Source organism: Anopheles coustani, chromosome 3 (assembly GCF_943734705.1).
Source record: "Anopheles coustani chromosome 3, idAnoCousDA_361_x.2, whole genome shotgun sequence".
NCBI lineage: Eukaryota > Metazoa > Arthropoda > Insecta > Diptera > Culicidae > Anopheles > Anopheles coustani.
This window is the reverse complement of record NC_071288.1, coordinates 62,071,379-62,086,154: the sequence shown is the minus strand read 5'-3', so window position 1 is coordinate 62,086,154 and position 14,776 is coordinate 62,071,379. Positions and strand designations below refer to the sequence as shown.

At 39.2% G+C, this 14,776-nt stretch overlaps 1 protein-coding gene across 2 annotated transcripts in view; it reads right to left on the bottom strand.

Annotated features, from left to right (window-relative positions):
• Positions 1 to 10,608: 10,608 nt before the first annotated feature.
• Positions 10,609 to 14,776, bottom strand: part of LOC131261491 (calmodulin) — a 34,105-nt gene continuing 29,937 nt past the window's right edge. Inside the window, exons 4-5 of one of the 2 annotated variants that reach the window (XR_009178181.1) lie at positions 13,067 to 13,644; positions 10,609 to 11,797 (exon numbers count right to left, since the gene is read on the bottom strand). Coding sequence is in view for 1 of the 2 variants with exons in the window: in XM_058263539.1 (XP_058119522.1) it covers positions 13,616 to 13,644 (29 nt within the window). In the remaining variant the exon portion in view is untranslated. Of the gene's footprint in view, positions 11,798 to 13,066; positions 13,645 to 14,776 lie in introns of those variants that run through there. The other variant, XM_058263539.1, reaches the window with a different exon arrangement.

Sequence of the window (14,776 nt, the reverse complement as noted above, 5' to 3'; positions counted from 1 at the left end):
AACAATCCGTTTGCTTCTCAAATGACAGTTTCTGCCAAGGCTAGTATTGGGACATTTGATCTGCACCCATTATTGTGCATGGGTCTTCCTTGAACTGATAAGTTCGTTCCGAACCCACCATGTATACTGAGGATGTGCGAACGTTCGTCTCGAAACAATCTGACCTAATCCGAGATCCGAACGATCAAGATTTACGTCCGTCCCGCTAGACAATTTCGAGTACTTTCCTCCATCCGCAACCACCCCTGACCTATACTTTCCACCTTGTACACAAGACACTGAACATGCCATCCCTGTTACTCATACAGACTATTTTTTTCTGTCTTGCTCTTCTGTGTAATGAAAGTTCTGCTTCGATCCAATATGGTGTGCGAAAAATAGTTACCCGTGTATTTACACAGGTGCATTGTCTTTGTGTTGGTGCAAGAATTGCTCGACGCTTCGGCCGGCAATTTGACACGTTCAGTGACGCGGTGAGAAGCAATCAAGAAGGCAGAGCAGAACAAACTAATTTTTCCTTTTAATTGTAGAACGAAGAATATTCAACTTAAAATGGCATCAAGATCATCAAAATACAGAAAGGCACTTCGATATATCGCGGAGCTTGAGGAGGAAGTAGAACCGGAGATGGAGATTATATCTCCGACAACGGGTAGCCTGGAAGTAGGTAAGTTCAACAATGGCCGACATCACAAAGCAAATGTGATGAATTATTTATACAATATTTATTTATAAAATGAACGGAATTTGTGAAGCCAGTGATTTATGTGGAACTGTGAACTACCGGTTTCGGTTCGGTTATTATTAAAAAGTGTATAAAGGAATAATGTTCATACGTGCATTAGATACAACCCGGCCCGAGGAAAGATGTTTAGTGTATTAAAATAACTTTGAGACATGGGTGGTACACTTGTGACTTTATTAAATCGTGTGCATTTAATCGTGATAGTTTCATTTAATCGTGATGTTTTCAATTTCGTGCGTGGGTACGTTTTCGGTATAAGGCGTCAAGTAGCGCAAACCGGCCCGAGAGTGAAAATTGAGAGAGTTAATTGTACGTCGCTGGTGTTGATCCTCCTGATCTACATTTGTCCCGCAAGTATAAAGAGAATTGTTTTACCCTTCTTTTCAGAAGTCCGTTTCTCTGGTCCCCATTATCCGGATATCAACTGTACCTAGTGTGCAGTTCCTCGTGTCGGAATTATGCATACTAATTGTGGTATACAGTCTGTTCCCGAGTTACGCGGTTTTTGCGTTCCACAGAAATCCGCGTATCTCGAATTTCCGCGTATCTCGAATATTGCTTGACACATAGTTTATATGAGGAGTTAAGAGATCGAGCTATTGTGTACATGTATCATCGAATATTCAAAATTTTTCTTTGTCCATTAAGATGAATGCAATGCAAGCGTATTCAAACTACATAAATTGCAACAAACGAAATTAAAAGCGTAAGTTATGCAAATGTGTAATTTACACATTTTTTCGTGTGGTTGTACATCTCAGGAATTTAAATCGATGTAATAAACCAAATCTACTGTCAAATTTTGAAAACCGCGTATCTCCGAATCCGCGTAAGTCGAGAACCGCGTAACTCGAGAACAGACTGTACATATAACACTTTTGAATGATGCAATGTGAAAATTGTACAACGGCTGGTGGAAAATAATTTCCAATACAGTCTGTTCTCGAGTTACGCGGTTCTCGAGTTACGCGGATTCGGAGATACGCGGTTTTCAAAATTTGACAGTAGATTGGGTTTATTACATCGATTTAAATTCCTGAGATGTACAACCACACGAATAAATATGTAAATTACACATTTGCATAATTTACGCTTTTTATTTCGTTTGTTGCAATTTATGTTGTTTTAATACGCTTGCATTGCATTCATATTAATGAACAAAGAAACATTTTGAATATTCTATGATACGTGTACACAAGAGCTCGATCTCTTAACTCCTAGTATAAACTATGTGTCAAGCAATATTCGAGATACGCGGAAATTCGAGATACGCGGATTTCCCTGGTCCCCATTATCCGCGTAACTCGGGAACAGACTGTAGTCTTAGAAACTAGGTAGTAAAAAGAGCGTGTCATCATGCAATCCAATTACCTAATTTCTTTCAAGTCCACTGTTTTCTTTACTATATCAATTAGTAAACAGTAGTTCTGATGGATGTAAACAAAGAAGGTTCTAATGCTTAGTTTACACGAGGCGCAAAACTCTGAAAATACACGCGCAAATGTCAATTTTGCTGCCACTTTTTTTCGCTTCGTGTAGACGTTCCTATTCGTGAGCCGATGCAGATGTAAGCGCATTCAATGTTGATTTGATTGTTTAACTGTAAAAAAAACAGCACAGAGGTATTGTACACACCGAAATCTTATCAACAACCATTGTACATCATCACAAACAACTATTTTCCATCCACCGGCACTCTATACCTGGTGCGCAAATTTTTGCAAAGCTATTTTTCACTCGCCGACCGAAAAACACATTTGCGCACATTCTGACAGTTGACTGCCCATCTGACAGCATTTTACCGCTAACTCACAGCATTTTACCGTTTGCAAAGGTTGCTTTGCGCTTCGTGTAGACTAAGCATAATGCTTGGTCTACACGAAGCGCAAAGCAACCTTTGCAAACGGTAAAATGCTGTGAGTTAGCGGTAAAATGCTGTCAGTTGGCCAGTCAACTGTCAAAGTAAGCGAAAATCTGTTTTTCGGTCGGCGAGTGAAAAATAGATTTGCGCACCTGGTTTAGAGTGCCGGTGGATGGAAAATAGTTGTTTTTAATAATGTACAGTGGTTGTTGATAAGATTTCGGTGTATACAATACCTCTGTGCTGTTTTTTTTACAATTAAACAATCAAATCAACATTGAATGCGCTTACATCTGCATCGGCTCACGAATAGGAACGTCTACACGAAGCGAAAAAAAGTGACAGAAAAAATGATATTTTCGCCTGGATTTTCAGAGTTTTGCGCATCGTGTAAACTAAGCATAATGCTTGGTCTACACGAAGCGCAAAGCAACCTTTGCAAACGGTAAAATGCTGTGAGTTAGCGGTAAAATGCTGTCAGTTGACCAGTCAACTGTCAAAGTAAGCGAAAATCTGTTTTTCGGTCGGCGAGTGAAAAATAGATTTGCGCACCTGGTATAGAGTGCCGGTGGATGGAAAATAGTTGTTTTTGATAATGTTCAGTGGTTGTTGATAAGACTGCAGTGTACACAATACTTCTGTGCTGTTTTTTTACAATAAAACAATCAAAACATCATTGAATGCGCTTACATCTGCATCGGCTCACGAATAGGAACGTCTACACGAAGCGAAAAAAAGTGACAGAAAAAATGATATTTTCGCCTGGATTTTCAGAGTTTTGCGCATCGTGTAAACTAAGCATAATAGAAAAAAACACTTAATAGGGGTTATCATGAAATCGTCGTTTCGTTTTAGCGGTCGCTAAAGGTGCTCATTTGTTCATTTCAGTCGCTAAAAGTTCATTATAATGAACAAATGAGCACCCCCCACCAACATTTCGCTATGGAAAATGACCGCTGCTTTTCTGTGAAGTGTTCGGCTACTTTTCCTATTAAAGCAGCTCCGTTCATTTCTGATGCAGCACCGGAGTTCATGAAATAATTGAAGCGTATGAAATAATTAATGAAATAATTCAACAAATTTAAGCTTTGTTTTGAACCTTTGCAAAACAATGTGAAAAAATTCAAAAAACATTTCACAACTCTTGTTCCGTTTGTTTCTCTTTCTTCTGTTCTGTTCTGCCTTTCTCGTTCTGCTGCCTCGCTCCCCTCTGCGGTCCTCTTGTAACCTCCTGATGTGTTCTGCTCGCCTGGTAGCAGGTGTTCCGCCGTTCCTTCGGCTTTGGGAGTTGATACCCAGCCAGCCAAATGAATAGAAAAATTCATGATTTACCCTCAAATTCATCAAAATCGCTCGATCTTTGGATGTATTGGGTATCTGTACACGGGCTCACAGCGGTGAATTCGTTGCGGTGAACATTTTCTGGCAGACGCGGGAGCGCACAACCCGCACACATCTTTAAACAGAATAATCGATAAGACCGCTCGCGCGTTCACTGCAGTGAACAACGCACACACCCATAAAAAGAAGTATCTGTAAGACCGGACGTTCACTGCGTAAATCCAATCGTTCATGCGCCGACCGACGTTCATGAATCCACACCGGCCCACGCATGCGCCGACCCGAACTTTGGGCACCATGACGGACAGAATGCAATATGCCGCGAATAACAATTGATGTAAAATGTTCCACATTTGAATCAATGTTGAACATTTTGTAGTGACACATTTGTGCCCAACTGAAAAGGCATATTTGTATATTTCTTTCTGTATAACAAACAAACATTTTTTGTCAAACGCGAATAAGAAATTGAGTTTTATAATTTTGTCCAGACAAGTGTTCATGGTGCGGAGTGGTTAATTCGGCGCATGCGCCGACAGACGTTCATGAACCCACGCCGTCCCACGCATGCGCCGACCCGTACTTTGGGCATCATGACGGACAGAATGCAATATGCCGCGAATAACAATTGATGTAAAATGTTCCACATTTGAATCAAAGTTGAACATTTTGTAGTGACACATTTGTGCCCAACTGAAAAGGCATATTTGTATATTTCTTTCTGTATAACAAACAAACATTTTTTGTCAAACGCGAATAAGAAATTGAGTTTTATAATTTTGTCCAGACAAGTGTTCATGGTGCGGAGTGGCTAAATCCGGTTCATGCTTTGCAAGAGTCCCCGCTGTAGCTGGCTGGCATTTGTTGCACTGAAATTCGATATTTGATAATTGCTAGCATATTTGGTATAACTCGCTGTATGTTTTTAACGACATCAAGTAGAAATGTTAGGCAATGCGTTATGAACAAAATTAAGTTGATTGACATGGCGAACATGTTTGTCTTGCCGTTATAACGTTAAGTCAAGCTAGCCCTAGTATACTCTGGCCCCGTCAAAAATATGTTACAATAAATTAAGAATTTCAAAACCGACCATAATTGTTTTAACCATTATTTGAAACTGATGGGGCACTAGCGCATCCATCACGCACCAACTCTTGTCCAACAACTCCGGTGATAGTAAAGACTTTTAAACGTTTTGGGCGTGGGCACTCCTGTAGATAAAAAGTCGATTACAATCCATGCAATCCAGGCGCGGGCTTTGGCCACGCGTGTATCGTGTATTATACTTTCAGTATTCACCGATGGCCACCGGTTAGTGTTCGACTCCAGCCACGAACATCTGAAGACCCAAACGAAAAGGAACTACCAGGAGCGCAGACACAGCGAGGAGCATGCAGATAGCTAGCACGAAGACCATGCGGCGGCGTTAGTGCGAGAGAAGAGTTAGGGCCACCAAGGGGGAAGCGAGGTTCATGTTTTGCTGGAATGAATTCCCGATGAATTTTCATGAACACCGGATGTGTATAGCAAAGGCTAGTGCAACTGCTATAGCAATTCTTATAGATACTTCGTTTTATGGGTGTATGCGGGTGAATTGCGTTCATTTTGGCTGGCTGGGATATGTTGCCTGAGAGTGAATGATGTATATATTTGTCTTTGTTATTAAAGTTTTTACTTACCATTTGATTCTGCCAGTCCGAAGCGTGTGAGGTGTTAATCTCGAATTGTTCCAGTAGTCCACCGAGATTCTTGTACACCCTCGGGTTTAACTAGGGTTTTCTTTAATCGCTTTGGTGTTTGCACGCACGCGTCGCTTGATACACACATGTGTATAACGCACGCGCGTTGACCTTGTAAATAGAACCGCTAACAAGAACCAGCTGATTCTTGTTTTGCCACACTGGTGTGGCGACAACCGATCGCACCGTATGATTATCTTTGTTATATTTTCGCGCAGCATTAAATATACATATGCGCATGGAATTTCTTTGTGTTATCATTACAGTTGTTCGTCACATTTTTAACATGTAATAAAATGTACTAAAATATGACCGCAAAATGTTTGATTTAAATTTAAATACAAACTGGCGCTAGGCGCAGTGTACTGCCTTCGTCATTAACAGTGACCAAGCGACTAAGTTGCATGTTTTTTGTGTAACATGTGCTTTATACGTTAAGAACATGCAAAACGAAAGAACGGAGCAAAGAACAATACGAATGATCAAAGATGTACTTTTTCCTCCACGAACTTTGGTTCATACCTAGCTTGCAATATGTTACAGATAAGAAATTACTTTTACAAAGATAGGCCATGCCAAAATCTGGTAAAAACTAATTGCACAGCTTACCCACATCCGCTACATCCAACTGCAAGTTGCAATGATTTTTTTTCAGATTTCGATGTCGCATCGCATTTTTCATTGCTTAGCATTTGATTGTTTCATGAGATTACGTCTTTTGGAAACTAGTAAAGATCTACACACAGATCTATACACCGATTGGAGACAGCATTCGGAAGTAACGGATAAAAATCTAGCTCTTATCAAAAGCGAGTTTTGTGTGCAAAATGCGCTCCAACATCTTCTTCCGCCGGAAACATATTCGTTTCTCAGCATAAGGTGAAATCATGTATTGACAGTTTAAAAGAGAGCAGGTTAATGGCACTCCTTAGTCAAAATGCATTCGTTTTTTTAATGCTGGTAACCCTAATATAAATACATAAACTCGTGTAGCAACTGCTCAGCTGGATAGAAAATTAACCACTACCGGACAAAGATTACCGTTACTTTGTAATTAACCTTTGAACTGAGAAACACGGCCTTAACGTTTGCATTAAAAAATAGACAAATTTCGTCGACGATAAGAAAAAAGTCAACCCAGCATATTGAATAAAGTAAATTTTATTGTAAGATTAAGATTTTAGTACTTTCAAAATAACTTCCGACGGCCAGTTGGCCTTGGCCGAAACTTTGGCGTAGCCAACCAAACCAACCATGTAGGAATGTTTTCAGTTGTTGTAAATGTTTTTTTTTTTCGATTGGTTGTAGTTGATAGGGATATTTCAATTATATTTGACCCATTCAACTCCTCCGATCCTCTTTACGCATGATTTACTGTGGCTATGTATGTCCAAACCACTGAATGGTCTTTATCGTGTTTTCTGATAAAGTGGATTTATTCCGGAAGACACTGCACACTATACACTTCTCCATACGCCGGAAGTCTTGACAGGAAGAACAGCGACTTTGGGCAAATCCTTCTCGCTGATTTTCACTTTTAAAATTTATTATATTAAAAAAACATAAAATTTTGGCTTTAAAACTACTGTAACAAGCTTCAAAAGTAATATAAAATACTAGGCTTTTTAACCACTTGTCGCCATCTGGTTTTAAACAATCGTTGGTCACGTGGTCCGCTAATAAGCTGGATGTTTAACACACAATCAAACGTAGATGGTTGTTGTCAAACTTGTTTTAAATTTAAACGAAATGCTACTCTTTAATTTGCTTTTAACAGAAAGTTTCTAACGTGTTCCGTTTTTTCATGAAAAGTCGTTAAAATTTGTCTCATTTTTTAAATGTCAACGTTATTCCCGAAATGCAAACGTTCGTTACTAATCAAGATTTAATCGGTATAAGGACAGTCTATGTCGATTATTTAAAAAATAAAACGCCCCACTGTTGGACATCTTTCACGCCCGAAGATAAAACTCAAAAAAGAATTCTATATTTCAAATATCAAATGGCGAACATTAATCTCTAACGTCAAACACCTCGCAATAATTGCCATTCGAGATCATTGATTCAAAAGATCAATGTATTGCTGAGATATATTTTTGATGTTTTGAATATAATGGACACACTTTGTGAATAGCCGAACATATGTTAGTTTGATATGCATTCGTTTACCTTTGATATGCATTCACAGGTGTAAAACGTACAGCGGTAGCAATGGTAGCAACTGCGGGAGAAGAGTAAAAATTGAATACGGGAGAGAAAAAATATCGCATCCACCCTTCTTAGAACATAACTTGAGCCAGCAACTGGCAAACTTGTAATTTGTTTTCCTAACGCAGGAATTGCTGATATGCATGTGCATGTGCATGCGCAAACAGATCGTTCCGAGCTAACTGATAAATATCATCAATAAATTGAATTATATTTGTCTATTTTCTCGTTGTCATTATAGGTATGTAACACTTACACGATTTTGTAATAACGTAAATGAAAACATACCCACATATAGAAATTCTGTCGAAGGATTCTTTATTCTATCGAGTGTTGCTTTGAAGAGACCGCACGAGAATGCTTCGAATGCTTTTGAATTCATACATCTTTGATCATCTAAAACACAATCATTTCTGAGGCGATTGAGATGATATAAATATTATGGCATAGGTATTTAGTGGGACTATCTTTTTTCTGAGTGATGCACTTGGCTAGGAATAACCATTAAGGGGCTTTTTTTGTTTTATTTCTTCTCTTTATTGTGCATCGATAATAGATTTGAAAGCGTCAATGTTGTTTACATTGGAAAATGTTCTACCGTTGTTGGCAGCGCCGGTGCCATCCAAAGGTAATAAATAAACTTTCCGTTCAAACTGTAACGGTTTATGCTTTCCATCCGTCGCTTTATTTCATTCTTCATGCAAAGTTTCACTCAAGAGCGGGTTGAAAAATTTCGGCACTGCAGCGCGAATGCGACGGAGCACAAGTCAGTCGCTGCGTCTCGCTCCGATCCACGGGGATAGGCCTAAGTTCATTCAAAATTGGTAGTAGGGACCCTTAGCGACGAATGAGCGCCTTTAGCGACCGCTAAAACGAAACGACGATTTCATGATAACCCCTAATAATAGATAAACGTAGGTTCAAGAAAGAAACAAGCTGGTTTGAGTGTGTTTTTCTTAGTTTTTTTTTTGTTTTGATTTCTGCCACTATCGATTCAAACGACTAAAAATTACATTTTAATAAATAGTGTTTTGCTTTTTTGTTTGTTTTTTGTTTCCAGCTTTTTAAGTACATAATCGTTAGGAATATAAGACAAACGGACCGGGCAATATTTTAGGAGTTTAGGGAGTTCATACGTGTCTGCATAGGTTGTGTTGTCCCAATGTTCCACAGTGAATGTTTCTTTTCATTTGCTCTAGCAATACCGCATCGTTTGTCCTTTAGTGTTGCGGTAGAAATGCTCCATACAGCAACATGTAGAAAATGGCAGAGTCGGATGAACTGGTACCTAGAACTGTACCAAATTCCGTCCATGGGTTTCAAATCAAGGGGTGTATGTATGTTGTCCAGTTTATCAATTATTCGTATGCTGTTGTTCGGTCTTGTCGCGTATATCGTTTCCTACCTAGACACAGACTACCCTTAATGCCAACACGTGTTTTGGGTTGGGTATCTCTTATGTTCTGGTTTTCAAATCGGCGATGGTGGTACTATCACTTGCACCTACTATAGTGGTTAGCAATCAATATTATTTCAAAGGAAACGATTCAATAGCAGAGTGGAAATGGAATATTGTAGGTAAGAGTAGAAGTAGAAGTAGTCGAAAAAATCCCTATAATTTAACGCTTCGCCCATTTCACATGTCCCAACAAGTTCCAATTGACACGCCTCTCAAAAGCTCCGAACATGTGTTTGAGTCGGTTCGGAGCAGGATAGAAGGGATAAAATGGAAATCATGAGAGAAGTGTGCAAGACTCAAGCGCAACACAACGCTGGAACTATCGATGCGATTTTCAGCGGTCGATTTGCATTATCCTTCCTTCGCGTGATCAAATTCAGCAACAGAAGAAACAAATACGGGGAGAAGTAGTAGTAGAGAGTGCTGCACAGCTGTTTATTAATTATTATTAATATTCATCTCATCTCGTCCGCCTGTCGATACACGTGTTAATCCCTCAACATCCAGCGTCCCCCCGACAACTCCTCCCACATCAGCTTACCCACGTCTAACATTCACATTCTCCGCATGCACACGTGTCCCTATGTGCATGCACCTCTTCTCTACTATCTTATACGTCCAGCCCAATCCATTTGCTTTCGCCCTCTCCACTTTCCACTGTGAATGTAGTTCCGTTTTTCAGTTGTTTTGGTTTTGTGTTGTTTCGGTTGGTTTGTGTTATGCTTAGAGTAGTTGTTGAGTTTGCTTCACTGCCAACTAATCCTACACGTGGTGCTCGAACGCATGTACGTACGATATAGCACATACGGACGCACATACACAAACACTCGCACACACACACATACAAGCGCGTACACGCACACACACACACTTACAAACATCCGCACACACTTTCGCTGTGCGACTGGTTTGGGTGGTGGTGGAGGTGGTGGTAGCAGCGGAAGTGGTGTGTTGGCGTGGTGGGGTTATTGAGTCAAATATATATAAATGTATATATATATGTATATATATGTGTGTTATATCGTCCTTAGCTGCTTGCTTTGTTTCGTTCTCTTCTGTGTATTAACTATTAGTATTTGTATTGTTATCCTTTAAGTCCTACTCCAGTGTTCTTCTGTTTGTTACTTCTTCCTCGAGTGTGACCATTTCTTGCATCTTTGTTACCGTGCATACCAAACACAACAATCCCCCGTCAACTTTGCATGCCATTATGTTTCTATCAAATATTACCATTTGCTGTAACTGTGTGAGAGTTTGTGTATGTGTGTGTGTGTTTGTCTGTGTATGTTTTGTGGTGTGCAAGCTAGATCTTTTTTTTTTCTTTTGTTGGATTGTTATTTATAGCCTCTCCTCACAAGAGGGAGAGGGTCTTATATTTGGGTTTAGACTTTTTTTGTTCGGTTTTTATTTTTTAATTGTAAGTGGTTGCTTGATTTTGTTCTTGCTGTTTCAAATATTTTTTCTTCAACTAACAAACGCGACAACGACGACGACAACGACGACGAAAGAAAGAAAGGAAGAAAGGAAGAAAGTGTCCTTCATTTGGATTTCGTTTTCTGTTGGTTTACCGTTTGGCTGTGTATGTGTTTGTTTGTGAATGTTTTGTGTGTTTGTGTACCGTATGTGTGTGTATGTGTGCTTGTGATTGTTTTGCTTGTTTGTTTGTTTGTTGTTTCTTTATCATGTAAGTTGTTTCATAAACTATGTTTACTCTTTCTCTCTCGCTTACTGCTGGTAGTAGTTCTTAGTGAAAAGCTCTTATTTTTATCAATTATGTTGACTGCAATAACTATCGCTGCATTGTTCTCATTTTCTTTGCTTCTTCTGTATGTACTACTCTTATGATCTTTCTCAACCTTGTGTGTTTTTTTTTCTCTTGTTCTCTTTATCTTTAAGTGCTCTACATTCCGACAGTGCTCAGCTAAAAACCAACTTTGCTACGCCACATTCGTTTTCACCTTCCTCTCTTATGCTTTGGGTTTGGGCTGGAGTTCGACCGTATTTGCGGTGGTTAGATCTTTTACTGTTACTTTTATCGAATACAACGTCATGCACATCCGCCATTCTCCAATGCCGACACTTCCACGCTTTCTCCATTCTAAACTAAGCTCCCCTCTTTAACCGCAGATTTGCAAACGGGTGCCATAGAAGCGACACAAATCTGCCCGTACTTCTTTCGCCCAAAACCCAGACCACGTACGATCCACAACCCTATTGCTGCCAAGTAGTATTTTGCCACATAAGCCGTCGCTTGCGCTGCTGCACTGCTGTTGCCGCTGATGCCGCCGCCGTCGGTGCTGTTGCGCTGCCTGCTGCTCGTTGCTGATTGATGCTGCATCTTCTGCACGATGTTGTCGTTTATATGCTGCCAGTTGCCATATTGCTATCTCGTTGCCGCCGATGCAATTCTGCTAGTTTAACGTTAGTTTGATTTGGACGCACTAAAATAAGTGGAGGAGTGAAGGATGTTAGATTTGCATTACGCTGTTAGTGTTTGAAACATTCAGTGCAAAACAATACATAATATTTTACTACATCTGTATACTGTTTTTATCAAAGCTTGATGTAGGAGAGAAAAAACCGTTTTGTGCCAAGACTGTCTTGGGTTAAATTCCTCTGCAACAACCAGTCAGGCTAAACGGTTGGCGAAACATAGTTGTGAGCGAGCGTTCGAATATGTGTCGTACTTAATGTCATGTAGTCCCGTTGTATGTAAAAGATATTAACAAACCGACACCTGCAGCCGTATCAACAGAATTCTTTCCGGACTACAAATCATTAAAAAAAACTACACATAGCTACACCACCGATCATAAGACTATCTAGTTGAATATAACCAATGCCTTCTTGCGCTTAACTAGAACAACTTCAATTACCTTTACGCTTATTCTAACCCTACGAAGTATTGTACTTTGCTTGAAAGAGTGTTATAACAAGAAAATATTTTTTTCAATGGTTGTTGGCAAGTTCTACTATTTTTTAATAACGAAAACCCTCCCTTCCTACCGGTATCGTTTCTCGCTATGATCTTTCGTGTCGAAATGGACGAAAATTTCAACATTTTCTTTCTGTTTTCATTGGAAGAGGTAAATGCTGACTCTTACGTTGACTTGATCCATTGGAGGAACATCGTTTAGGCGCGTCATTTATCGAAATCAATTGTTTAAGATTTAATTTTTTTATTTTTACAAAAAATTTACACAAATAGATTAAGGATAGCATTTAAATTTAATCTAATGTAATTTTTCCTTTCCTCGTTCTGTTTGTCTTTCCTCTTCAAAAAGCTGATCGTGATGCTCAAATGTTGCGAGAAAAAGATTACAGCGCGTAGGGAGGAGGCCATTTTTGAGATACGTTACTGGTTAAGTGTGTCAAAGAGCTAATTGCTTGTTTAAGAGAAGTGGAATAATAGCGCGGTGATTGGTGGTTATAGCTGTAGCTGTAGGTAGTAAGGGTTGAACAAATTTGGTGGCGCGGATGGAAACCGCATATATCATATTCCAGGAGTTGATTGTATGCCCTTTTTGTTTTGTTTTTTGTTTTCTTTCTTTTACCATTTTTATTTATCTTATTTATAATTGTGGTTGTTACAATTAAAATTCTTTTAAGTTATACTTGTTGCCTTTTTTTATCTGTCGACTGTTGTTCCTTTTCCATTGTTTACGTTTATCGTTTGCAATAAGGATTTCATTTGAAAATGAGAATTTTACCTTGTTCTCTTTCTTTCATCTGCGTGGGAGAGGGTGTGTCGTGTCGCTTGTGATGGTAGTGGCATGATGAAGAAGTTTATTTGTGGCTGTCCTGTTGTTGGTTGTTGTTTGTAGCTCTTTTCATTATTTTTATTGCGGCTGTAGTTGTAGAAGTTGTAGTAATAGCTGTTTGCTGAAGATGTTCTTCTAAGATGCTGTTGTTGCTGTTGTGTTTTTATTTGACTTTTCACCTTTTGCCATCAGTAAATGTAGTACGTGTTCTCTTCATTCTCGCTTTTCGTTTTTGTATGCTCTGTGTTGTTGTTTCTTTTGTTTTTAAGTTAAATTTAATGTTAATCTTTTTTTACTTTCTGTATTTTTACTCTTTGTATTTTTTCCTTCCTTTCTTTTAATCTTCATCTTGCTTTCTTGTCTCCACTGCATCCCACGCTGCTTTTCATCATTTTCTTCCTTTTAAATCCATAGCGATAGCGTTGCGCAGCTGGTGTTGCGCGTGGCTACAGTCTTCTTAATAAACAAATAGAAAGGCGCAATGTATCGACCTGTAGCTCACTTCGATGTCATCATTGTTACGAATTCTGAAAAAGAATATGAAAATAAAACAAATTAAAGACAAATCTAAAAATGCAACTACCAACGAAAATAACATACTGAAATATCAAATAAAAGAGGGAGGTGAGTATTTCAAATGAATAAATGTGCTGTCTCTACTCTATATAAAAAAGTTTACGTATACTATTTATCATTGCAGAAAAAGTTGCATAGTAGCAGTTATTCAACACCTTAATACACGATAACCCTCCTGAGTTACCAAGTGAGTAGAAGAAACACTGTCGTTTGTCCATAAATTTGCATACTCCTCATATGATAAACGTGATAAAAAATAACAAACAATTTATACGGTTTCCATCGGTATGGTTTCCCCCATTCCTGGCTTGACACGGACGGAATAAATTATATTTTGTTTATCTTTGTCGGGTTTGCGTGGGTTCGTGAACCAATTGTGATGAAATTTCAAACAATTGTCGTCACTACAACCGTTCAAATGCCGACGACACAAGGGAGGGTATTGTAATTGGTCGCGAAACGCGTGAAAAATGCCATTATCGAGGCGAAATACGTGTTGTGAAACGCTCGAAGCATGTCGTGAATTAGCAGACGTGCGAATTTGAGCGATTGCTAGTATTACAACATGTCACTGGACAGGTTTGCCTTCCTTTGCTTTGCTCCGTTGAACCGTATTGTGAAACTGTATAAGAAAAAATATATTGTGATCTACATGGAGAGCGAGTTCCTCATCTCTGACAAATGCAATGTCATAAAAATCTTCTTCTTACTTGACGTAACGACCGTATTTGCTCATGCTAGCCACATTGGAGGCTTACAAGACTTATTCCGTTTGAGTACGTGGATAGTCAGACCGCTTATCGTACAGGGGGAGGGTAGTCCGGTCTCGGTTGGGATTCGAACCCACGCCGTCGTGACACTCAGCGCTCGTGAGCTGATTTTCTAATCGGTGATACCGCCCGGCTGTCGCGGACCCCCATAAAAATATATATTTTAAGTTTTGCTAACACCAACCAACGGTACTGTAAAGTAGTCCATAGTTGTAAACCACATTGAGTAAAACACTGGAAATGAAAAATAGTGTATGACTAATGTGAATCTAAATAACAGACAACCGACGGCCCTTATTTGCATTAACCCCTT